The 24,092-nt window shown below is 39.9% G+C and overlaps 3 protein-coding genes across 6 annotated transcripts in view; 1 reads left to right on the forward strand and 2 right to left on the reverse strand.

Moving 5' to 3' along the window:
- NXPE3 (neurexophilin and PC-esterase domain family member 3) overlaps window positions 1-24,092 on the reverse strand; it is a 480,868-nt gene that overhangs the window by 46,713 nt on the left and 410,063 nt on the right. The gene's annotated exons all lie outside the window — the stretch shown is intronic.
- On the reverse strand, window positions 1,434-17,563 carry CEP97 (centrosomal protein 97). Of its 3 annotated transcripts, none has more exons than XM_062624770.1 (11): window positions 17,332-17,563; window positions 14,128-14,270; window positions 13,150-13,308; window positions 12,668-12,769; window positions 11,959-12,072; window positions 10,469-10,635; window positions 9,068-9,232; window positions 6,455-6,585; window positions 5,143-5,896; window positions 3,924-3,999; window positions 1,434-2,860 (listed from the first exon to the last, which is right to left on the reverse strand). In XM_062624770.1, the coding sequence occupies exons 1-11, from the start codon at window positions 17,384-17,386 to the stop codon at window positions 2,144-2,146; spliced, it is 2,583 nt and encodes an 860-aa protein (XP_062480754.1). In that variant the 5' UTR covers window positions 17,387-17,563; the 3' UTR covers window positions 1,434-2,143. The 3 variants fall into 3 exon arrangements, with proteins under 3 accessions (XP_062480754.1, XP_062480757.1, XP_062480755.1); XM_062624773.1 differs by lacking the exon at window positions 17,332-17,563 and adding an exon at window positions 16,829-17,160; XM_062624771.1 differs by lacking the exon at window positions 13,150-13,308.
- On the forward strand, window positions 17,675-21,664 carry RPL24 (ribosomal protein L24). Of its 2 annotated transcripts, none has more exons than XM_062624779.1 (6): window positions 17,675-17,736; window positions 17,871-17,946; window positions 19,198-19,308; window positions 20,374-20,510; window positions 20,906-20,969; window positions 21,533-21,664. In XM_062624779.1, exons 1-6 carry the CDS (start codon window positions 17,732-17,734, stop codon window positions 21,611-21,613), a joined length of 474 nt encoding a protein of 157 aa, XP_062480763.1. In that variant the 5' UTR covers window positions 17,675-17,731; the 3' UTR covers window positions 21,614-21,664. The 2 variants fall into 2 exon arrangements, with proteins under 2 accessions (XP_062480763.1, XP_062480762.1); XM_062624778.1 differs by lacking the exon at window positions 21,533-21,664 and adding an exon at window positions 21,044-21,112 and having other exon boundaries at window positions 20,906-21,011.

Here is a 24,092-nt window from a genome sequence, read left to right on the forward strand (position 1 = left end):
TCTCTTTCAAAACCCAAAAGAAAGTCTCCTTAAAGTTTACATGAGATTTTTTTGAGGCAATTCCTAAGAACTGCAGGCATCTCCAAGCATGGCAGATTAAAACACAAGCTGAGAACCTTCAGAGGACAAGGGTATGATCATGTAGACTACATGCTTCTTTGAACAGTTATTTAGATGTTGCAATACATTAATGCACCTGTATAACTTTTAATACACATGCACACTGATGTTCTAAGATCTAATTATGTATATGGTTATGTTACAAACATGCTGTAGCTAGACTGAGTTAGCACATTAAGAACCTAACAGCTCAGCTGTTTGTTTTTCTTAAACACTTACGCAAGGTACAGTTGAATGTTAGCTTGACTGCAGCAACAGCTCTTCAGGGAAGTCAGTGCTCTAGACCTTACTTTTTTGGGGGTGGGGAAAAAGAGATGATGGCTACTCTATATACAAAGGCAAGCTTTATTCTTCCAAGGTGAACTTCACCACTTGTCAGACAGTTGGTACAAGTCCAATACATTATTTATATTCTAAATAAAGGCTATTTTGAGGCCTTAAGCCAAACTCCTGAGTAGTGGTAAATTTCAGCTCAGAACCTAAAATAGACAAGCAACCAAAGCTTTTACAAAAATTAAGTTACTTTACATAGTATCATGGCCATAAAAGTCACTTGAAAACAGCACTAGTTTATTTTAATTACACCATAGCACCAGAAGTTAACCTGTGGATTCAGAGAATTAGAATATGTACGTGCCTTTATATCAAAGAAGCAAGCATTAGCAAACTACTGAAACACTGGCCTTCCAGTACACATTGCAAAATGCAGTATTAGCAAACTGAACTGACCCCTAGAAGTCACAACATCACCTCTTATTTTACTAGTGTCCATCACAAATTACATGGCAAAACAGATTTCCCTTGACACTTTTGCAGTACACTGAGATATCTGATCTTTTTCCATTAAAAAAAAAACCTGAAACCAAGATAGCAATGGCTAGGCAAGGTACAAACCCTATTGCTTTGCCCACTGTTTAAATGGAAAGCATAATCTAGGTAATTTAGCACATTTGCCAACAGGGAAGAAACGCAACTTTTTAATCACATCTAATTACAATATCAAATAACAGAAACACAGAGAAAATAACAAACAGAAAACTCGACATAGATGTCAAGAAATAGATTTAAGCCATGGCATTTGCCATATTTATACTTGTAGGTAGAAGTAGTTGTGATCCATCAAACACAATAGTGTCCTGAAAGCCATGCAGATCCAAATCCCACAATGACATTAACATCCTTGTGGAAGCAAAACATATGTCACCAATTCTGCTACTGTAACCCAGCAGTGCATATGGATGTTCTCATATCCCAGCAGGATATGATGTTCTCAAATCATATGCCCTTTTGAAATAATAAATACTTTTACTAAATAGTAAAAGCTGCTACTAGTTCCACTTTGAGTCTTACCTGAGAAAGCAGGGAAATTCAACCTCAGGGCAAACATCCCCAAGGTCTTACCTCCTGTAGTCCTTGTTTTAGTATGTATGTAAATGACCTAATTCCTAGCTAGCAGTTTCAACTAAGTGACAAAAAGAAGTCACTGACATGGACACTGGTTTCATGGAATGAATCTTTGAAACACTGACCAAACTACTCTTGCTAAAGTCAAAAAAAGTCTGAAAGGCAACTGCTTTCATCTTTATCATCAGGTTGTATCCATACACACACACAGTGCCTATATTGACTCCACTGACTCTGTTTCTTCCCGTTTCCTTCTCTTAGCACAGTAAGCACTCAGTCCTGTACTTCAGAAAAAATTCAACACATTCACTGATGTGAATTTACAGGAAACACTACCCCCACCTCCAACCTTCAGAATTAATTTAATGGAAGCCAGTTATTAGGATATTAGTTTTATGTTTGAAAATAAAGTGCAAAACTTTATTTTCTCACTGAGAACTTTGCTGATTTCAGGTTAGCATAGTAAGTGTCAGTCCTCAGCAACATTAATAAAATACTAACTAAAACATAAATTAATAACATGAAGCAAAATCTGAAACAGCACACAAAAAGTAAGTTTTGTACAAATGGGAAAAAAAAAGTGAAATGGAATCCCTAGTCCTTTGTGAAACTGAGCCTATTATACAGCTATTCCAACATGCAGCATCTGAAATGAAGAATCGCAGTCCGTTTGCTTCCCTTCTACTATTCCTGAATTCAGTTTGCAGCTGTCTGGTGTCTGACTGATTTCAGCTTGGACAGGAGAAGATGTATCTTGAGGGAGATCTGTAAAGACAGCGTCAGATGAAGAATCTTGGCTTTCTGCTGGAACAGTGATTTGTAGCCATCTACCCTCTGTTTCATCATTGCAATTTGTCTCTTCCTCAGCCTCTTCCAGCTGCTGAACAGATTTCAAATACTCTTGTATTAGTCTGTTGTCCTGCTCACCAGTAGAGCGCTCTTTACTTTGCCTACATTCCCCATGGCCATCCTCTGTATCTGAAGAATATGCTGAAACAGAATTGCCACATTGTTTAACTGTGTCCACTGAAAGAGAGCTCTCAGTCCCTTCTGTTAAACTCTTTTCAGAGCTACACAAGTCACCAGTATGAGCCTGATCAGCTGCAGAAGAATGAAAACCAGAATCTGGGAACTGCAAAAAAGACTTTTCTTGAAGAACGTCATCAGCTGGAACTAACCAAGCAGAACTAACATTTGCTGGGGTTTCTTGCTGAAGCGTGGATGATTGAATAGATGGTTCAGAGGGACAGAAACTACGGGCTGACGGGATCCCAGGTTGCCAAGTGGCACCTAAATTTTGTGTCACTGAAAGCTGCCATTGTTGAAGGGATTTAACCTGTAAAGTAGAGAAAGAATTTCATTATGAAATACAACTAAGTACTTTGATTTTTAAAGTATTTCTTGCAATCAGCAACAAAGTAGTATAAGCTTTAAGACCAAGTGAACTATATTTTCACTTCAGTGAAAAATATAGAATCAGTGGTTTGGGTTGGAAAGGACCTTAAGATCACCTAGTTCCAACCCCCCCTGCCAGAGGCAGGGACGCTTCACCCTAAACCGTGTCACCCAAGGCTCTGTCCAACCTGGCCTTGAACACTCCAGGGATGGAGCTTGCACCATGTCTTTGCGCAACCTGTTCCAGTACCTCACCACTCTCACAGTAAAGAGCTTCTTCCTTATATCTAACCTAAATGTCCCCTGTTTAAGTTTAAACCCATTGCCCCATGTCCTACCACTACAGCTCCTAATGAAGAATCCCTCTCCAGCATCCTTGTAGGCCCCTTCAAATACTGGAAGGTTGCTACAAGGTCTTTCCACTGTTAAAAAAAAAAAAATGACTTTTAACCCTAGATGCCCAACATTGACAAAGCACAAAAGCCCCCCATTTCAAGAACCTGAAGAAAAAGTAGTTTGCTCTTAAAAACAGAAAGGATGGGGAACCTTAATGATAAAAACCATGCTTAAGAAAATAGTCTTATATTTGAAATAATAGCATATTAGAAGATGCATAAATAACCTTTCTACTTTAGAAATGAGTTGCTCATAAGCAACATAGCTTGACACCATTTCATTTGCCTTAGGCATCTAGCAGTCACAGCATTCTTCACACTTCTGCTACATTTGTTTAGCTTCCCTTGCATTTTGTCCTCCTCCTCGCACAAGGCTATAATTTAGCCTTCTGTAACAAAACCAGTGTTCCAACACTAATACTGCCGAATGTTATTTTCCTCAAGAACACCAATATAGCAAACAACACAGCAAGTACATTCCAATAAGCCACCAAAGTTATCACTGGAAAAAATGAACCACATTGCCTATCTCTTCATCATCTACAGTATAAAATAACGCTTTCCAAATTCTTATGTAAGCAGAAAAATTAGAGGACTAAAACTCTCTACCTGGTTCCAAAGAAATCTGACAGCTTCCTCCTGCACAAGCCTCTGTATCTTGTCTTCCTCTTTCTCTTTTCTCAGTCTGCAAGAATACACATTCAAATTTATGCAGCTTAAATAAGCAACATTTCAGCAACAAGATAAAAAAGAATACATAAAAATGCCTACTTACATAGCTGCACTTTTGAAAGATACAACAGAGCCTAACATTTAGGCATTACTGCAGTCTGTCTTGTCATCAATATCCAGCTGCTGACTTCAAGTTTCTTTTTCAGAGTTATGTTGAGATTCTGCTTCCTTTTGCTGCAGCACATTTACCAACATGCCAATACTTCAGGTGTATTTTTATAAACTGAACCAGAGCTCTTCATTTTTTCCTGCACAACTCCCCCACTCCCAGCAAAAAAAAAAAAAAAAAGTAGTGCTCCTTCAGTTCAAATTATGTTCCCTAAATGATACCACTTGGATATAGGTATGATGTGTAAGCATTGAGAGTTTCTAGAAGTTCACAGGCTCAATCTGATTCACAGAACTTTTGTGGCTTGTGATAGTAAAGAAAATGAGCCTGTCACACTGTCAGTTTCTGGGTTAATCCAGAAATATATTAACCAAATCTGCAATCTAGGTCTTACAAATTGAGGAACTTTGATAATGACCTCTTCCAAATGTGGTTTCACAGGAAAAAAAAAACACCAACATAACAAAACAAAAAAATAAAAACCCCACACAAAACAAACAAACAAACCCCAACAAAACAAACCACAAAACCAGAACCAAGCATAGAATCACATTTTAAAATTGTATCATGCAAGGCAGAGAAAATTCTTTTCAGCAGTAACAGAGCAATGACTCTCAATACGGACGCTTCATTTATAGACTGTAATTGCTAGGAGACAAGTCGGGAAAAAAAAAAACGTCACACTTAGCAATTTCTATTTTGGTTATGCAGTGAAACATGCAAGGCCTACTAATAGAGGAATAGAAAAAAATGCATTCTAACCCAACCCACTCATAGAAGGCATTTTGAGAATATGAACAGCTATGTGCATAACTGTGCTTTTCTTACAGGAAGCAATCCTCTACTGTAATCACAGTTTTATATTACTAATGCTAGGTTCTACTGTAAGTAGTTATATCAAGACACATTTATACCTGTTCTGAAATACCCTAGAACACTGGTTATATCCATTCAGATTTGAAAATACACATTATGACCTCAACTTACTTTTCTATTTCATCAGTTAAGCAAATGATGTGCTCCTGCATTCTGTTTAGTCGAATTTCAGAGCGCACTTCCTTGGCTTGGAGATGATAGTTCCTTGTGTAAAATCCTCTCCAGCAGGCTTGAAGCTTGGTAGCTGCTTTAGTCATTCTTTGCAGTTCAGCTGCACTTTGATCAACACCAGCTAATGCATCAGAACTTTTTCCTGTCATCTGGTCAGGACAGAGAGCTGTAACTCTTGGTTCAGCACCTACTGAGGTGCTGGGGTGACTGTGTAGAACCTGGTCTCCAGAGGATGCTGAACAGTTGCTAGTATTAGCAGTCAGGCTACCTGTTACTGGATTAGAAGGCAACAGAATACTCTCTTTGATATTCTCTTGAGTTTCCACTCTTCCCATCGCTCTGTTAGAGTGCTCTCTTGTAACACATGAAGCTTCTTGCTTGTTAGTTGTTTCTCTGCTATTAACATCCTTCACACATGCAATCACTGTATTACCATCATCTTCTAAGCCCAGATTGATTCCATCTAGCTTCAGGTCTGAAGGAGGAGTCACTGGCGACAATCCTGAAGCAACTGGCATGAAAGTAGACTCTGATGATAAAAGGCTGCTGTTTAATTTGTCTTCATCAGTCTGTATATCTTCAAGGTATAGTTCCTTGCAAAAGCTTCTTTCAAGAAGAGAAGTGTTCTTTACTGCATAGGAATGATCATTGTTTGCACTTGGTCCAACCCAAGAATTCTTCTGAATCACAGGTTCTAGATAAGCAGAAAGCCATATTCAAAAGTGTCATAGTATTTCAATAACATACCTTCATTTAATTCACAGGGATTCATAATTTGGTTTAGATAGTTTGAACCTGGGTGTGTAAGATAGAAGCATTATTTCTGTAGAATAAAACCAATAACTGCTTATCACAGTTAACATCCACAAACTTTGCAAATACTGGGTATATTAAATTGCACAAACTGGCTCCCCTCCCTGAGAAGTTATACTTTTATCAGATGTAACAGTCAAAGTAATAACTCTTTAGTTCACTGGATTGTGTTTTTCACTTAAAAATCTTATTAACAGCCTAGTAAGATCATTATGTGAAAGACACTCAAGACATGAATAAACATGTATTTTTAGAACACAAAGCATAACTTCAGTTGAAAGTCTCCAAAACTCAATAGACTAGTAACAGGCCTTTGATCAGAAATTCTCTTCAGTTATCTATGTTACAAAAAAAAAAAACAACACAAACAACAAACAAACGAAAAAAAACAAAACAATTTTTCCACAGGTTAGCTCACAGCTGCAGATTAGCTTCTTACCCCTTTCAAGAACTATCTGTGGTGGCTCAGCTGGACTGCTGTGCTCATGAGTGACTGGTGGTGTTTTGTCGGGAGTAGATGTAGGTAGTTCTTCATTTTGGTTTTGATGCATCAACTGCCTCTGGTGGAACCTAAGCACAGAGTTCCAACAGGTTTTTATATTTCTTTTAAAGTTTTGGGATACAGAAAAATCTAAAAGAAACTTTCAGCTACTTTGAAGGAAATAAGGGATCAAACCATTCTAACCAAGAGGCTAGTTATACAGATCCCTACAAGACACTAACAGGACTACTCACAAACTAAGGATTGCACAGACTGCTCCTGTTCTTCTTCCTGCCCCTTTTTCTTCATTACATGTACATGTATTACAAAACAAAACCAAAAAAATATCAAACATGCAATTCTGACTATAAACTGAAAACGAGGAAGTATTTCTATACACCAGAAAGATATGCAGATATTTTAACTGTGTGCTGCAGGAAACCTTATACTTGTATGTACACCTGGGTTGGAGCAATCCCAGGCACAGCTACAGGTTGGGCAGAGAAGAGATTCAAAGCAGCCCTGCAGAGAAGGACTTGGGGGTGTTGGTTGATGAGAAAATGAACATGAGCTGTCAGTGTGCGCTTGCAGCCCAGAAAGCCAACCGTATCCTGGGCTGCATCAAAAGGAGTGTCACCAGCAGGTCTAAGGAGGTGATCCTGCCCCTCTACTCTGCTCTTGTGAGACCTCACTGGGAGTATTGTGTGCAGTTCTGGTGTCCTCAACATAAAAAAGACATGGAACTGTTGGAACAAGTCCAGGGGAGGGCCACGAGGATGATCAGGGGACTGGAGCACCTCCCGTATGAAGACAAGCTGAGAAAGTTGGGGCTGTTCAGCCTGGAGACCTCATAGCAGCCTTCCAGTATCTGAAGGGGGCCTACAGGGATGCTGGAGAGAGACTCTTCATTAGAGACTGTAGTGACAGGACAAGGGGTAACAGGTTAAAACTTAAACAGGGGAAGTTTAGGTTGGATATAAGGAGGAAATTCTTTCCTGTTAGGGTGGTGAGGCACTGGAATAGGTTGCCCAGGGAGGTTGCGAATGCTCCATTCCTGGCAGTGTTCAAGACCAGGTTGGACGAGGCCTTGGGTGATATGATTTAGTGTAAGGTGTCCCTGCCCACGGCAGGCGGGGTGGAACTAGATGATCTTAAGGTCCTTTCCAACCCTAACGATACTATGATTCTATAGAGTTTGAGGAATGGAGGGAGTGTCTTTTACATTTGAAAATGACTGAACAAGGAAAGCGTGTCCCTGTTACCAAAGGGACAAAACACTAATACAAATCAGCATTGACACACACGTAACATCATCTTTTACAAACTGAAAAAAAACACAGGTTGTTTCAGCCCAGGTAAATTCAAAGATCGTGAGGTAGAGGACAGAAAGTCAAAATGCCTTGTAAATCACATGTGTGCGCAATTATATATATATATATATGTATGTATATGTACTGGGAATTTTAAGGGGTTGATTTTTGGTGAGGGGATTTTTGTTTGTTGGGGTTGTTTTAATTTTTAAAGAATTCTATTTTGCAAGTCAGCTCCCTGCATTTTCCCCAGAAACATCATAGCAATGTCAGAGCACTTGACTGGAAATTTTAATGTCGATATGCTTTTATTGTACCTTCTCCTCTGAAATACCCCGATAGGTCTACAATTTCCTCTTGGAAATCAATCTACACTAAAAAAAGCATGCAGTAGCTCCTTCCAGATCCTCCCAAGTTTCCAGCCCATTTGATGAGAGCCCTTCTGCTTACCACAACACTTATGTTGCCCAGCTTTCTAAGCCCACTGTGCAACTTACATGGCCTACTCCTTTGAGCCGAGACTTCGGCTCTGATCTTTCTGCAAAAGGGCTTTGACAATAGGTCCTGGGGAACTGGGATATGTGTATTGTTATGTTTTCTGGCTTTTAATTCCAATTAGTTCACCCAATTAGTTTTCACAGGAGGAAAGTGCGCCACAGTAACTCTCCTTATCTACTTGCAGAGACTTTAGCAGAGCAGCTGCTGCTGGCAGAACCGACAGGCTCTACAATGGCCTCTGCTGACAGACCGGAGATGCCAGATACAAATATTGTGATATGCACCACTGGGAATAGTGCCCCTCCAAGAACAACCTTAACTTTAAGAAAAAACACACTAACAACTAATGGCTAATACATGAGTTTACCACAATAATCTTCATTTAAAACTAAAATGAAAGTTAATCTAAGCTCTTTTTGAGGTTTTCCTTACTTTCTCTGTGGGGAAAAAAAACAACTCTCAGTAGATAGGGCTGTGGTAAAAATAACACAAATAACCTTCAATGTCCTACAGAGAACTGAGTGAAAAAATATAGAGAATTTGCCCCTAGATGGCCCAGCATGCAAGAAACACTCCTGCCGCTGCTGTCTTGCCTCTCATTCCCCTCTAGGACACCTCCTATATTGCCATTACTCCTCTTATCTCCAGCCCTCACTGTTGCTTTGAAATACTTACATGGAAATCTTATTATATCTAAAACATGAGACATATCACTATATTCTCACTTACGTTCTCTAACTAGAGGGAAACAAGAAGTTCTCACCTTTGCTTACTCAGTACTTTTTCCAGCTTGGCATCCTCTTCAGTCTGGAGACCATATGTAGATATAAGAGGACAAACAATAGCCAAATACTGGACTAGCTGAACATGCTGCCCAAGTCGGTATGATCTTCCTTTACCTTGACTGTAGAGCCATTCTGCTTTCAAACTGTTAGGAAGTGGGAGAACAGTCACCATTAACATATGGCATAAAATCCCTAACTCTCCTTTGATTACTGTTCTTCTAGTGGGTGCTTACATGCTAATCTACAAAACTAATCAAAACTTAGAATATAAGCCCAGAGGAACTGAGAATTTCATTACAGGATAATGAACAAGTATTCCTTTACATGAGCATTGATGAAACAACCAACTGACCAAAACTGTGCAGTCTCTGCTTTATCTGTGTGTGGTCTTCAAGCACTGAAAATACACTTGTATCAATGAATTAACCAGCAAAGCTCTCACAGAAAAGTTCACACAAACATGCAGAATAGGCACAGAGAGCATATCTTACCAAAAGTATTCAACAATTGAAACCTGCTTTTAAATAAATGCTCTTCAGTCCTAGAACATTTAATAGATCTATGTATAATAGAGTTAATAAGAAAATCTCATTAGTCATGAAAAAAAAAAATAAATATCTGGCATTCTTACAGGCACCTTTTTGAGAAAGTCATGTTATGGGGAAACAGAACTCATCTAACTTTGACCAAAAAGGCAGCTTTTTATTTTAGTAACAGGCAAAAAAAGAAGACATTAAATGTCCTGCAATATGTTAACGTATTGGACTTGAATTGACTGTGTTTATAGTGGATGATATTTATGCTTGGACTGTTCTGATGTCAAGAACTTCAAGAAGACATCCCTACTGTCCCACAGATATAGTGAAACAATGACCACAATGATTACCGTAACAAGTGATTCAAGCTAAGTAATACTTTACTAATTGATACAAAAAATGTCAAGTCTAGAAATGCACATGCAAATAAGGCCCTTTATAAAAGGGCGTGTTTGAGCTTCCTCCAAGGTAATACTTTCACATCTAACTACTGTCTCATTCTGCAAAGTCAAAGAGGCTGGAAGGCAGTAACAGACCATTGGTAAATTGCTGCCATAGTTTTGCTCTGCAAAAGTACTACTGTGAGTTGAGTAACAAAACAAAAGCTTAACTTCATATATCTACTTAAATAAACATGAGATCTTGCATAATAATTCCAGTGCAACATTTGAAACATTGTAGCTTTTGCTAAACTTTCTTTAGCCTGTATCTCATATGGCCCTTACCAAGACAAACAATTTCAAATCACTAGCACTTTTCCATTTTTTTATTACATAAAAAACAGTATTTCATCTTAGCCAAACTTTATTTAATAATTTTGGAGATTTAATACTATTGTATCACCTTTCCTTCTGAGAAATCACATATCCATCTAGAACTTTAAGGTTCAGACACCAGCTGACAATGTATGGCCTGTAGTCAAAGCCAGGGATAGAAGGTGTGGCCATCACACAAGGATTGTTCATAATTGACAACTGTTCCAACTGACGGAGAGAGGTCAGGAAGGAAACCTTAAGAGAACAAGACATTTTTTAACCGAATAGAATCATTAAATGCTTACAGAATGTACCACATTTCTCCTAGTAACAGCTAGACATCTCACACAAAACAACATAATTACAAATACTCTGACAAACACATTCCCTTTTGAACATCTTTTTACAAGGGCATGCAGTGACAGGACAAGGAACAGAGGCTTTAAACTGGAAGAGGGATTTAGATGAGATATACTGAAGAAATTCTTCACTGTGAAGGTGGTGTGACACTGGAACAGGTTATTCAGAGAAGCTGTGGATGCCCCATCCCTGGAAGTGTTCAAGGCCAGGCTGAATGGGGCTTTGAGCAACCTGGCCTAGTGGAAGGTGTCCCTGCCCATGGCAGGGATTGAAACTGGATGATCTTTAAGGCCCCTTCCAACCCAAACTGCTCTAGGATTCTACAGTCTTCAAAGGACCTTCTATCCATTACTGCCATTTTCCCATTAATTCTCTTTTAAGTACTATAGCCCTTGGAAACCACTACCTTCTCTTAAAATCTGGGAATGGGTCTTTATGTACAGAAAAGTATATTATTTCTATGATTCCAGTCTACTGCAACAGGCATTGAGATTTTAACAAAAAAAAAATGGCAAGGCTAAAAGCTGGAGAAACACTGTCATGTTTTGAAGAGGAGACATATCACCAAAATAAGACTTTTCTTCCAGCACTGAATTCCAACTGACAGTTTTGGCTGCTACTTATATTAAAAAACAAGCAAACAAACAAAAATACAAAAGGAGAGGGGGGAGAGGGGCGAGAGGGGCGAGAGGGGCGAGAGGAAAGAAGCCACCCCAAAACAATAAAGACAAAAATCACAGGCAGATTTTGTTTCTTTCATACAGTGTTTGAGAAATAGATAAAATAAGACATGGATACAAAATCATTCAGTTGCAATAAGGACATCTCAAACACCAGTTCTAAACACAGCAGCTGCAGAAGCCCTCTGCAGCAGTTAATCAGCTCAGCTTTCAACCTTCATCATGAAAAGCTCTCTCTAAATTTATTCTTTAAAGTATACTTCTGACATCCTTGAGTAATATAAAAACATGAAAGAAAAAATGCAAATCTTCTTTACAGGATAAATTTTAAAACTTATCTTTATAGGATAATTTTTTAAATTCAAAGGCAGCTAATGTTAGTATAGTTATCACATATAAACTATTAAAAGTAACTTCTATCAACATGGATTGTTTCTTTCAAAAGAGAGAGCTCATTTTCAGTTACATCTTCAACAGAATTATCACAATACCTCCTTTCAGTCTACTGAAAGGCAAAGTGATATCTTCTATATCTTACCTCATTTAAGTCTCTGATTTCATTTTCTGCCAAAGAAAAAACAGTCAGATTCTGAGGCAGACAAACAGGGGCAGTACGAAGTGAAGTTATAATATTTCCATGTAGCAACAGAGTCTGTAAAATAAAAGTATGGTTGATGAAATGTATGTTTGATCACAGTTTTTGTTCAGACAATATCTGCACAATAAACACAGAAGAACTATAATTACGGCTTTCTGGTATCATCAAAGTTATTTTTGTTTATTCCAGCATGGGAAAACTGATTTTTATGTTTTACATAATGAAAGAAAAACCTTTTTATTTCAAAAAGCAGAAGTACCATCACAGGAAAAAAAAAATTGAAACATTTTTTCTCTACAGTGTTTGTGCTGAAGGAGTTAACACTATGTTTTGTCTTGATTCATGACATGAGACAAGAGAGTCAAGAGCTATGAACAAGATCTCACCCTGTTATCTTTACCAAAATCATTAAGAGTAATTATATATAAAAAAAAAAACAAACCAAAACAAAACAAAAAACCCATCAGCTCCTGCAACTTGAAAACAAGGAAAAGAATTTTTATATGCTTCCCTCTGGAAATTATAGTGATTAATTAAAATGTTTTGAGAACTAGTGTTTGAATAATGAATGCTTTAAAAGGCAGCAATCTTCATGGCAAATTTCTTCATGCAAAGAATGTAACAAACCCAGAGATAAAATAGCACCTACCTTCAGCAACTTCAGCTTGGAGAGATCACCTAATTGAGCTATATTGTTGTCTGACAAATCAAGATGCTGAAGAGACAGACAGGAATTGATCTGTTCAATGGCCTACAAAAGGAAAAAAAAAAAAAAGAAGTCAATTACAGTAACTCTATTTTAAGTAACAGTTAAATTAAACAACAGTTATAAATTTTTTGAAAGCTAAAAACCACCAGATAAGTAACCCAAAATGGAAACTGAATTTTTACACAGTCTCGTTTTAAAGACAATATAATTCTTTTTCTATTTGGGGCAGTATTTCCCAATTCTCATTAATTTTTACATCAAACCTTTTATTTTGTTCCTAAACAATTCTTGTCCAAAAGCTGCCTCTTCTATTTCATAAACCAGTAGATGCAAAACATCAACATTTGTTCCAGTTCTTCGTAGCATTTTCCAGATTTCTACAACACTAGATTCTGAAAAATGCAAAAGATTAAATATTTTACCTTAAGGTTATTTCCTGCCAAGTTCAGCCATTCTAGGTGCACCAAATCCTTCAGTCCTTCCACATACCCAATACTATTATGAGGCAAGTTTAGCACCCGGAGATTAGTCAGTTTTGCTACACCCATCATTCTCACCAACCGGTTGTTGGCTACAGAGAGCTGCAGATTGACACACAAATAAAAGAAACAGTTTAAACTATTAAACTGCACAGAGAGAAAAGGCTTTTATTTTTAGTGGTAAAAAATTTAATCCACCGGGAACTTCTTCAACCTGGAGGCACTTTGTAATAATTAACATGGACTTTTACAACTTTGCCACAGAGGTTAATGCTCTGATTTTCACAAACACCATGCAGAGGCTTAACACTCTTATCACTAATATGCTCATGAAATTAAATGGACTGATGCTAGCCTCAAAATAAAGAACTAGCAACATCAGGGTCTACATGGATTGATATGTTAGCAAGACTACACAGATCCCTTCCACTTCACTTTTATTTATTTGCTATTTCTATTTTAGCCTAATCTGCATGGCTTTTTTTCCTTCTTGTAAATTAAGGCTATTGATACAATTCCTTTGCTAAATTCTGAAACCCAAATGGAGGAAAGTCTTGTATGAATGTCTGCATGTTTACACAGAGAAAATATAAAGTTATTTTTAAGGTTACAAACTCAGGCATTCAAAAGCTAAGTAGTATAAAAATTTGGGTTATCAGTGACTTTCTAAGTGACACCAACACCACCAATTCAGATTTATTTAGTTCATTTTTTAGTTACCTAGGTGACAGCCTCTCCCACTATCAACTGTAGAGCTACGCTGAAAACAAAGCTTTGTATTTTACTAAGCCACCACTTATTCTCCTATGAAGACAGTAACTGCTAATTTTTAATTGCAAAATATGACCTTGAAGCAGAAGTATTTTAATTAGCATCACAGCACCATTATTTCATAGCAAATTCAAATCAAATAACACTGACCTGCATCAAATTCTTGCATTTCTCCAAGTGTTCTAATTTAATTATCTGGTTTTTGTCCAGAATCAGAGTGTGAGTATCAGCATCACAGGGTAATGTTGGACCCAGTTTTTGCAATCCTTGACCTGACCAGTTGACTACCAAACCTTAGAAGAAAAATAAAGGCCCAAAGGCAACCTTTTATATCTGAGAACATGTACAGAAAACGCAATGCAAGATAATCAGTTTTATAATGCATGCAGCTAATTTGCAAATACAAATTAACTTTATTTTCCATGTAAAACCAAACCAAATTATGTCATGCAAAACACAGCAGACTAAGTGATACAGTTACTGAAAGATATGCATTCTAGATTCCCAATAAAGAATTCTGTGAAAGGCAATGACAGATCTTCCAAAGTGGGAAGCAGAGCAACATTTCAGTAACTAAATTTACAGGTGTGATCCTTGGTCCTTAAAATCTTCAAAGCTTTCAAGTTCTAAGCAGTTTTACAACTACCTAGCTATGTATAGGCACTCTATCTGAATTCCTGCTTTTAGGCAAACCCAAAACATGTCTAGCCCACATCCTGCACGAAGAACAGAAACATCCAGTCACTAAATAAAAAAGGGAAGGGTCTGAGAAGAGGGTAAGCAGCATCCATCCTTTCATCAAGCAGAATGTGGGGAAACCTGATGAGGATGCAAACCTACAACCCCCCTTTCTGTAGAGTTCCATCAAACACCCTGCTAAAGTATTTGAAGATTAGGGGACCTGTAAATGTGAAATACCTACATGATGGTCACATAGCCAGAGGAAAAAACCTTATCACAAACAAGTCCTCAAACAGCTAGATCACTGAATAAAAACCTGCAGATCTTTTTTTTTTTCCCTCTATATTTCAAAGGAAAATCATTATTAGCCCAAATTATTTTTTTTTTTAATAAAGTGCACTCTAGGTGCCAACTCAAAGCAGAAATTTCAGCCTGTGAAACCAAAACTAACACCTCTATGTTGTCTGAAGTTGGATGTTTAAACTTTAGGAAAGAAACAAACTTAAGACTCAACCCTCCCTTTAAAACTTCCTAACAGGTATTTTAAGACATGCTCCTTTTTAGCAGTTTGGCTGCTACAAATACCTAATCTTAAGTATTTAACTACCTTAACTTATTGGGTAGAAAATATATCTAATTCAGAGCCAAAGATTCCACTCCACGACTTCACTGGCTAAATCCTTGAGTGCACGTCACTTTGGGATTTTAATGCTTGCATTCCAAAATTGCATCAATAGGCTAAATGTCGCATATTTCAGCAAAGTACCTAGCAAAAAGCCAGAACAAAGACCCATGCATATGTCATACCACACTGCTGGTGACATTTGGGCAGGAGCAAATTGTAAATAGGCTACTGTTACTATAGACATTGAAAAAAAAAAAAAAGCCATCCACAGGGAACTTGAATCACTGGGTACCTACAGTGACACCTGCTAGTAATAATTTTCCTATATTAAGCTTCTGCTGAGTTTTCCCCACACCATTCTAGTGCTTGCTCTTCTCTTACTATTCCGTAAATAATGCTGCCTTTTTCAGCAGCATGTTCCAGAATAGTGTCCTTACCCTAACAGACGCTATATATTAATAGTTACAGTTTGCAGCCTTTTAGGGTTTAGTTATGCTATGGATGCAGACAAACATTTTTTGAATACCACTTTGTCAACTGGAGAGTATACTTTTCTAAGAAGAATCTCTGACATTTATTAAGCTTTCATTGCTTCCTAAAACTACAGCCACCAAAGAGCTCTGAAGAGCAGCAATGCAGAGCCCACAGTATCAGAAACAAGTCACACTCCTGTGCCTGCACCTTCGGGGAAGAAGGTATTGCGTGTTTTTCAATGAAGTAGCCACCTCTGCCACCACCTGGTCACTTCAACTAAAGAGGGAAATTTTGCACCTGCCCATTCATCCAAGGGCTTGTTATGAAAATTCACAACTGGCCCATGACAACTGCAGAGAGAAGATAGGACCCACGGTATAGAATTGCATGAGTAATCATTTTATTTGTTCAAACTGGATCACCTTGAATATGGCTTTACATATACATGGTTCTTATATCTTTCAAGCATTCAGGTACAAGATTTAACTAAATGCTACTTAACACGTGCACACAACCATCTCCAAAGAAACTATATTTCTACCGCATCATTATCCACCTGCTTCTCTACTGACCTAGACATCCTAGTAGTCGGTCGTGCTATAGTTACTTATCTACAATGCCAGACAACAGGAGGGTTTCACATTTCCCTATTTCAGGGGCATCTGTCCTTACAATGAGCAGGGTGCTTTGCTTTGCTTGCTTAAGCATGACTATTCAGTATACAATGTCAACTATATACATATGTATATATCTTAATAAAGATAATACAATTTCATACTATAAAGCCTCGCTAGTATAATACTTTGGGAATGAGATTTTCTTAACAGGCTCTCAGTACGCAAGAAAATATTTCAGAATTGCTTGTTACTCGTTTGTCTGCTAGATACATTAACAGATCTCAGAAGCTCACAATTTTTACTCAGGCCTCTGCTCACTCACTAAACTTCCACAGCCAGATTTATGTTACCATAACCCACTGTCCTTTCAGGCAGAGGCAGAAAGCAAGACACTGCACAACCTCCCTGCCCTCCGCTGTAGGAAAACGGGGCCTTATTTCAACTCTTGGCCTACCTTCTACTAGGCTGAGGGCAAACCCCTTCTCATCGGCTCGGGCCTCATCGGTTCGGACAGCCCCTCTCCGCGCCACTCCCGGCCATGCTCAGAGCCAAACGCACTGCCAGGCTACTATACCCGTTTCTCAGGACGGGCTGCCTAAGCGCAGCTCTCCTCGCACGTCTCTGTCCTGGTCGCTTCCAGCCCCCCTTGGAGAGCTCTGGTGCCAGAAACAAGCGGGGAGGAACGCGGAGAGCGACTAGGGGGCTAGCAAGCCACCCACGACCTCCATCCCCACAGCTCACTACCCAGGCTGCAGGGTCTCTGGGGGCTTTGAGCCTGAGCCCCGCGCACGGCTCTGCCCGCACTACATCTCCCAGGGTGCGCTGCGCGCCACCGCCCCTCGACAGCACACAACGGAAACCCAAACCCCCGTCGCCGCAACACCCGAACGGCCACCAGCGTCTGGTATCGCGCGGCGCAGCTCCCACCAAGCTCACTGCCTCCGGGGCTTCCCTTACCCACTCCAACCGGCGAGACGGCCTCAGTCCTCACCACAACCCCTGTCGACGCCATACTTTCCACTTGCCAACACCGCCAGGGAAACGAGCGCCAGGCGCTGATTGGCTGTCTTGTTCCGCAGTGGGAATGATGAGTATTTTATTCAAAGTAGGGCAGAAAGTCCCGTCTATGGAGCTGCCCAGCAGGATTTTAACCAGCTAGTAAAAATCCGGGCAGCGTGAGAGCCCAGAATAGCCCCCTAGCAGCTCCTCCAGCTGGGGATTGTTGTCTGCCTTACTCCCGTCAGGCCCTGCGCAAGGATGGCACTTCCGGCGTGCAGTGCGCTACGCACGGAATAGTTTCCCATCATTCTCTTTCCTCTTTCCTCCGGCTGTCGCTAGCGTGGGAGCTGCCGCCATCATGAAGTAAGAATTGTGGCGGCTTCCTGTCGCCCCATCCGGGGCCATCTGCGGCTGTCCGCCGCGGGGAGGCCGCCGGACAGCCGCTCCTTCCACCTGGGCTAACCCGCGATCTCCCCTAACTTTACTTTCCCGCGCAGGGTCGAGCTGTGCAGTTTCAGCGGATACAAGATCTACCCTGGCCATGGGCGTCGCTATGCCCGCACCGACGGCAAGGTGAGGCCGGGAGCAGGTGGGGAGGCCGAAGCGCGCGCGCCGCGAGGAGGAGGCAGTTGTGGTACCGGGCGGGAGAGAGCCGGGCAGGAGCGAGGTATGGGAAGAGAGAGGGTGCTAGGCCTTGAGAGAGAGACCGGTGCGTTGCTAAGGGGGGCGGAGTCCTCGCATTTAACGCGCAGCAGGGAACTCTCTTCCCGGGGTGTCCGGTGGCGTTGCTGTAGCATCCGTCAGTGTCCAGGTGTCACGATTGCCGTCAAACTTGGTCCGCGGGAGAACCGTATGGGGTTCTTGAGTCTGGTTTTAGGTTGTGGTTTGGGAAGGGTGTCTTGAAGCATCTGGTCTAAAGTATCGAAGTTCTGTAGGAAATGCTATTTGGACATACTGCGTTTAGCAGTGAGATTAGCTGAAGCAAACAACTGCATTTGCAGATAAATTGGTTACAGACCATTGGGATTAAAGAGGGAGGAGAGCCCTTTCAGGCTCTCATAACTCATACATACGAGGGCTGTCAGAAACACAAATACACTGTTTATACCTACAAAGGGAGGATTGGGATTTTGGATATCCTAGTGGAGTTGTCTTGCTGTGCAGCATCTCCTGGGAAATGACAGCTAAGTAAATAGACTGAATTTTCAGGTGCTTTTCTGGGAATTTGGTATTTTGGCTTGTGTAGTTAATAACAAATCAGCCTGCTATTCTAGGCCAGAAGGAATTGAGTAGAGTATTGATCACCGTGTGTTCTTTAGGCCAAGTTTTGACTCACATGTACTGGAAATGCATAGTTATTTGAGGACAAACATTTGAAAAGTATGTTGTGAGGCACTGGAACGGATTGCCCAAAGTGGTAAATCCCTGGCAAGTGTTCAGGGCCAGGTTGGAGAGAGAGCCTTGGGTGACAGTCTAGTGTGAGGCATCCCTGCCTCACAACCCCCCTGGAGGGGGGTTGGACCTCAATGATCTTAAGGTCCTGTCCAGCTCTAACCATTCTATGATTCTGTGTGGGGCCAATTGTAATTTAAGCTTTCCTTAGAAAAATTAAGCTGCTTCAGAATGCCTCGTAAGAGACCAGTTTGCTGAACAGAACAAAATTCCGAGCTTTTAATTATTATTTTAAAAACATTTAACTGTATATAGAAACACAGAAGCATTGCTGTTGAAAACACCGAATCAATGAATTACTTCATCTGTTAATGTAAACTGTGATGCTATCTTGCTCAGAAACAAAGCTCATACAGTACTTTGCTTTCCTAGGTTTTTCAGTTCTTGAATGCAAAATGTGAGTCTGCATTCCTTTCCAAGAGAAACCCCCGCCAAATCAACTGGACTGTTCTGTACAGGCGGAAACACAAGAAGGGACAGTCAGTAAGTATACACAGGCTAATGGCGCTCCATTAGAAGTTTTCCACCAAAAGCTTTGGTTACTGGTCTGTTAAAATAGAGGTAACATGGTATGCTGCTCTTTAGCAGAGGCATGACCCTTACAACCAGGATGAATACTGGCCAGAAGTTATGAAAATATGAGTGCATTTACATGACTTTATAATGTGCTTTATGTTTGAAAGGTAACCAGTTTGGCAAGTGTTATATATGTATTGTGTCACTTCAGGGGGCCGCTCGGAACCACAGTAGGCTCCGTACATCTTAAAAATTGTATGAATGGTATATGTTTTTAAAAAATAGTTTTAGATAGGCGGGTAATGCTATTCAGTATGTAGACTTTCTGAAAGCTGAGAGTTGTGAGCTTCTTGAATGGTAATAGGGCATAGAGACCTGATCAGGGGGTTAAAGGGTGGGGAAACTTTTCACATATCTTTCTTGAAAACTTCGGGCTGTAACTTAGTAGGAGGTCTGACCTGTGTAGTTGTCGTTGCATAAGATAAATTAATAAGGCATGTAGCATGAGGTGTGTTCAGTGCTCTTGTTCTCTTGTTTAAACTTGCATCACAAAAGAGCATTTAGAAAGGCTGACATATGCGTTACAATTCAGTGTTTTTTACCAGTTTGTTTGGAAAAGGAAGCTTGATGCTTGATGGCTTTCACTGCTACCCAGCACTGTGATCCCACTTGAAACAGGTGGGAAGTGTCTTCCTTTCAGAAGATTCCATCAAAGTGAACTTTACCCACCCACTCCTCTCCCTCCTTCCTCCCCACCCCCCATTTTTTTTTTTCTGGAAGTGACAGAAGGCTGAACCTCTCACATTTGTCCAAAATACTTTTTAAAATATACTTTGCAAAGGAGAATACATTATTCTTCTTCAGCTCTTCATCTTCTTTGGCGAATCAAGAAATCTGTTATCTCCAAAGTAAGAAGTAAAATTCTCCTTCTATAGTTCTGTAATGGCTTCTGTCTTAATAGTAGCTTGTTTTTGTCTTTAGCCTTTTATTTAATGTCATTATACTAATTGTCTTCATCTTCTGCCATTTTAGGAAGAGATACAAAAGAAACGCACGCGTCGTGCTGTGAAGTTTCAGAGAGCCATCACTGGTGCATCTTTAGCTGAGATTATGGCTAAGCGAAATCAGAAGCCTGAAGTACGAAAGGCACAGAGGGAACAAGCTATTAGGTGAGAAATCACAGATAAGTGGAGCTATCCCAGCCTTTTCAAAGATTATTAATGTTTTTCATACAAGAGCTATACCGTAGGTGAACTCCATGTTTTAGAACTTTTCTTGTGGCTTGTTTGAGGTTTTGTTTGTTTGTTTTTCAATAAATATATGTGGAGGCAATGCTGAGTAGTCTCAGCAGGAAATAGTAGCAGCAGAGAAGGGTCTCTTCTTGCCCTCTCACTTTGCGAAAATACCACTTTGGTCACATTTCTGCTGTCTCTGCACCCTAGAGGGTAGTGAATGCAGAGGATTTAATGCATTTCTTGATCCTGGGGAGTTCATACAGTGCTGAGACAATGAAACAGTGACTGCCATACATGGACAGTTGTCATCATTTTCTGTCCATTGACAGGGCTGCAAAAGAAGCCAAGAAGGCCAAGCAAGCAACCAAGAAAACTGCTGTTTCTGCTGCAAAGGTAAGATGCAATAGGTGGACTGAAATCATGAAACCAAACAGGCTGTGTTGTTACACAACAGTCTGGTGCAGCACTTAACTGGAAATGTCCGTTTGTGTTTGGAAGAAGCATTTGTTCATCTGTTTTGACCTGGAAGCGTTTAGACCAAACTTTTGTACTGCAGTTAAACGTAGCTAAAACAGCTTTAATAGAGTGAACCTTTTCTACAGAATAAGTAAATATTATAGCAAAAACAAAATTTACCATATGCGAGAGATTTTTGATAGCTACAATCTTGTCTGGAAGTGATGTCTTCACTGTATAGGAGCTTGGTAACAATAATATTGATAAAAGCTAGCATCTGTTTCAGTCTTACTTATTAATTAATACCTTATGTTGGCATTATACATGCTGTAAGCTTAGTGGTATGTGTGTAACCATCTGTTAACAGGATTATAATCTGGTAAATGGTAATTCTGACCTGATTTGATTTAAATTATTAAATCTGTCAAGAATCTTGAAATACACAGGGACACTTATGGGACTGCCGGTAAATTGCTTCTCTTTCTCGTTTTTTACAACAGGCTCCTACAAAGGCAGCACCTAAGCAGAAGATTGTGAAACCAGTGAAGGTTTCTGCTCCCCGTGTTGGTGGAAAGCGCTAATTTGCTGAACTGTTAGTCATGCTGAATAAACATCTGACTAACATTCGTTAACTTGTGCCATGTCGTCTTCAACTGTATGAGATACACTGAAGAGAATTCATGTGTGATACACCCATGTCTGGTTTTGCAGACTGGAAAACATGTTACAATAAAACACCTGGGGTTTAGACAATGTGCTGTATCAGCGCATGTTTCTTAAGTCTTTCATGAATAATTCAGATGGCAGGGAAGGTAGAGCTGATGTGTGAGAAGCTGTTCTTGCCTGCAGGACAAAATGGCACATAAGTACAAGTTAATCTTCATCTATGACAAATGGCATAAAAAGTGGTTTCTGAGCGCAGAGATGCCAACTAAATGGGACATGAAGCAGTACCATCTATGACTTGAGAAGGCTAACACATTTGTGAAACACATGTAGCAAGATAGGGAGGGTGTTGGAGAAGGACTAGGCTGAAAAAGGGAAATTGGTGGCTTCACAGACTGCATGGCTGTTATGTGCAAAGGTTCAGATGCAGCTCCTGGGGCAGGAAGTAACAAAATGATTGCTTGCTGGAGGCTGTTGTCAGGAAGGTGACATCTGTGAAGGCTGAATGAGCTTTGAATGCAGCGGATGGTATACAATTCAAGCCCATTTAGGTTCATATTTAACTTTGTGAATGCAGCTAGGGCTTGCCTTAGTAATTCCCCACCCTTAGGGGGAGTGGGCATTTCTTCCATTTTTCACATAAAGCATGTATCTCTGCTTTAGTATTTACACTAGTTAGTGTGCCCGGGCTTTGCTGTAGTTCTGATGCACAGTAATTACTGTGGTACAGCAGCGTCCTCTGACTTAACTGGAAGCAAAGGGAAAACAAACCTCTACTTTTCGGATCAGCTACTTCTCAATTTATTGATGCATATCTTAGTGCCTCTTGGCTTTAAAGAGCTTTAGGGCTTGCTTTGTTCTCTTCCTACAATAGTCAAGAAAGCAGCTGACTGATTCATATTTTTGCTTCCTGTACCTTTAGGCTTCAGAAACAATGGTTTTGGATTATGGGTTCTATTGAGTTATATCATACTTTGTTTTGGGTTTATTAATAAAATGGATCTGGCTCTGGATGAAGGTTGCAACCCATTTAAAATGGGCTGAGTTTGATTACATTAGTGGCATTTGCACCATTATGTTCCAAACAATTATGCTTTTTGCTGTTTGAAAAAAAAAAAGCTATTCATGTTCAGAATTAAATTGAAAGCTTTTAAACTTTAAACTGGAGGTGGAAAGAAGGGAAGGAAAATTGCTCATTGTAGGGAAATTAATGTTTAATCATTTAAATAATTTTTAATAATTTAAATCTGAAGACTAAAAACTGAAAGTTACCTATCCTGGTGACAATTATATAAAATCCTGTTTGCATCAACACCTTGTATAAAACACATGATAAGTGGCATGCATGCTGAAAGGGAAGATGAGTTTTTACTAATGATCTTGAAGTACCATGAATGATATATAAGAATTCCCAGCTATGACAAATTAATAAATCAGTATATGCTAATGCTTTGAGATTTGCAAGCTTTGGCTGCCTGGTGTTACTGCACATAAGTATTCTTAAGATTACTCTTCCTTGCTGTTCATGCTGACTCATATGGTGAGACAGAGTAAAGAGTAACAGCCCATAAGGTTACTCCTCTCACAAGCTATGCTTCAAGAGAGTGAGACAGGCTGTTGAGAGCAGGGCATTAACCTCGTGTAACTGCACACTGTTCAGCTCAAACACAGATGTAATGCCATGAATTAACACTGAAATTAATACAGTTGTGTTTATCTAATGCAATGCAACTGATCCCCTATTAATCATAAAAAATGGAACACAAATTTTTCATAGGTGCACATAATAATTAAGCTTGCAAAGGATCTCCAGAGGTCATCTGGTCCAACGCTTTTCTCAAAGCATGTCTATTTAGATCAGGTTGCTCAGCTGAGTATCCAGCTGAGCCATGAACAACTCCAAAGACAGAGGTTCCACAACCTCTTAGGGCATCCTGTTCTAGTATTTGACAATCACCAGTTTAAAACTAAAGATAAAAACCCCTTAATTTCACGTGTTCTAACCTGTGCCTGTTGACAACAGCTATGTAACTGTGACAAGAATTTGCTTCCACCATCTCTGTAACCTCTGGTGATGTAGCTGTGGACAGCAGCAAGGTCCTCACAAAACCTTCCCTTTTTAAGGCTGAAAAGGCCTGTCTCTCAGCCTCTCTTCATCCCTCGTGCTCTCATCCCTGATAGCCTTTGTACCTTCTGATGGAGTCGCTCCATCCAGTCAGTATCTGTGTACTTGCGGGGGGATTGCAGTACTCCAGAAACCGTCTTGCAAGTACTAAGCACAGAGGAAAGGTCACTGCTGGCTATGCTTCTGGGTGGGTGCAGGCATCCTACAATTCATGTCTCTCATTGCGGGTGTAAACAAAATCAGGTTGGAATTTGGACAAGGAAAAACAG

The sequence above is a fragment of the Pezoporus occidentalis genome, unplaced genomic scaffold (assembly GCF_034315485.1).
Source record: "Pezoporus occidentalis ecotype Australia unplaced genomic scaffold, CSIRO_AGI_Poc_V1 ctg271, whole genome shotgun sequence".
NCBI classification, from domain to species: domain Eukaryota; kingdom Metazoa; phylum Chordata; class Aves; order Psittaciformes; family Psittacidae; genus Pezoporus; species Pezoporus occidentalis.

Coding starts and splice junctions, on each gene's coding strand:
- CEP97 (XM_062624770.1), bottom strand. CDS start 17,386: ATGGCGTCGACAGGGGTTGTGGTGAGGACTGAGGCCGTCTCGCCGGTT. Junction 12,770..13,149: donor TGGCAGGAAATAACCTTAAG/GTAAAATATTTA, acceptor TTCCTTTTGTAG/GCCATTGAACAGATCAATTC. Junction 9,233..10,468: donor GTGATTTCTCAGAAGGAAAG/GTGATACAATAG, acceptor ACTTCCTAACAG/TTTGAAAGCAGAATGGCTCT.
- RPL24 (XM_062624778.1), top strand. Junction 17,947..19,197: donor ATGCCCGCACCGACGGCAAG/GTGAGGCCGGGA, acceptor TTGCTTTCCTAG/GTTTTTCAGTTCTTGAATGC. Junction 20,511..20,905: donor CAGAGGGAACAAGCTATTAG/GTGAGAAATCAC, acceptor GTCCATTGACAG/GGCTGCAAAAGAAGCCAAGA.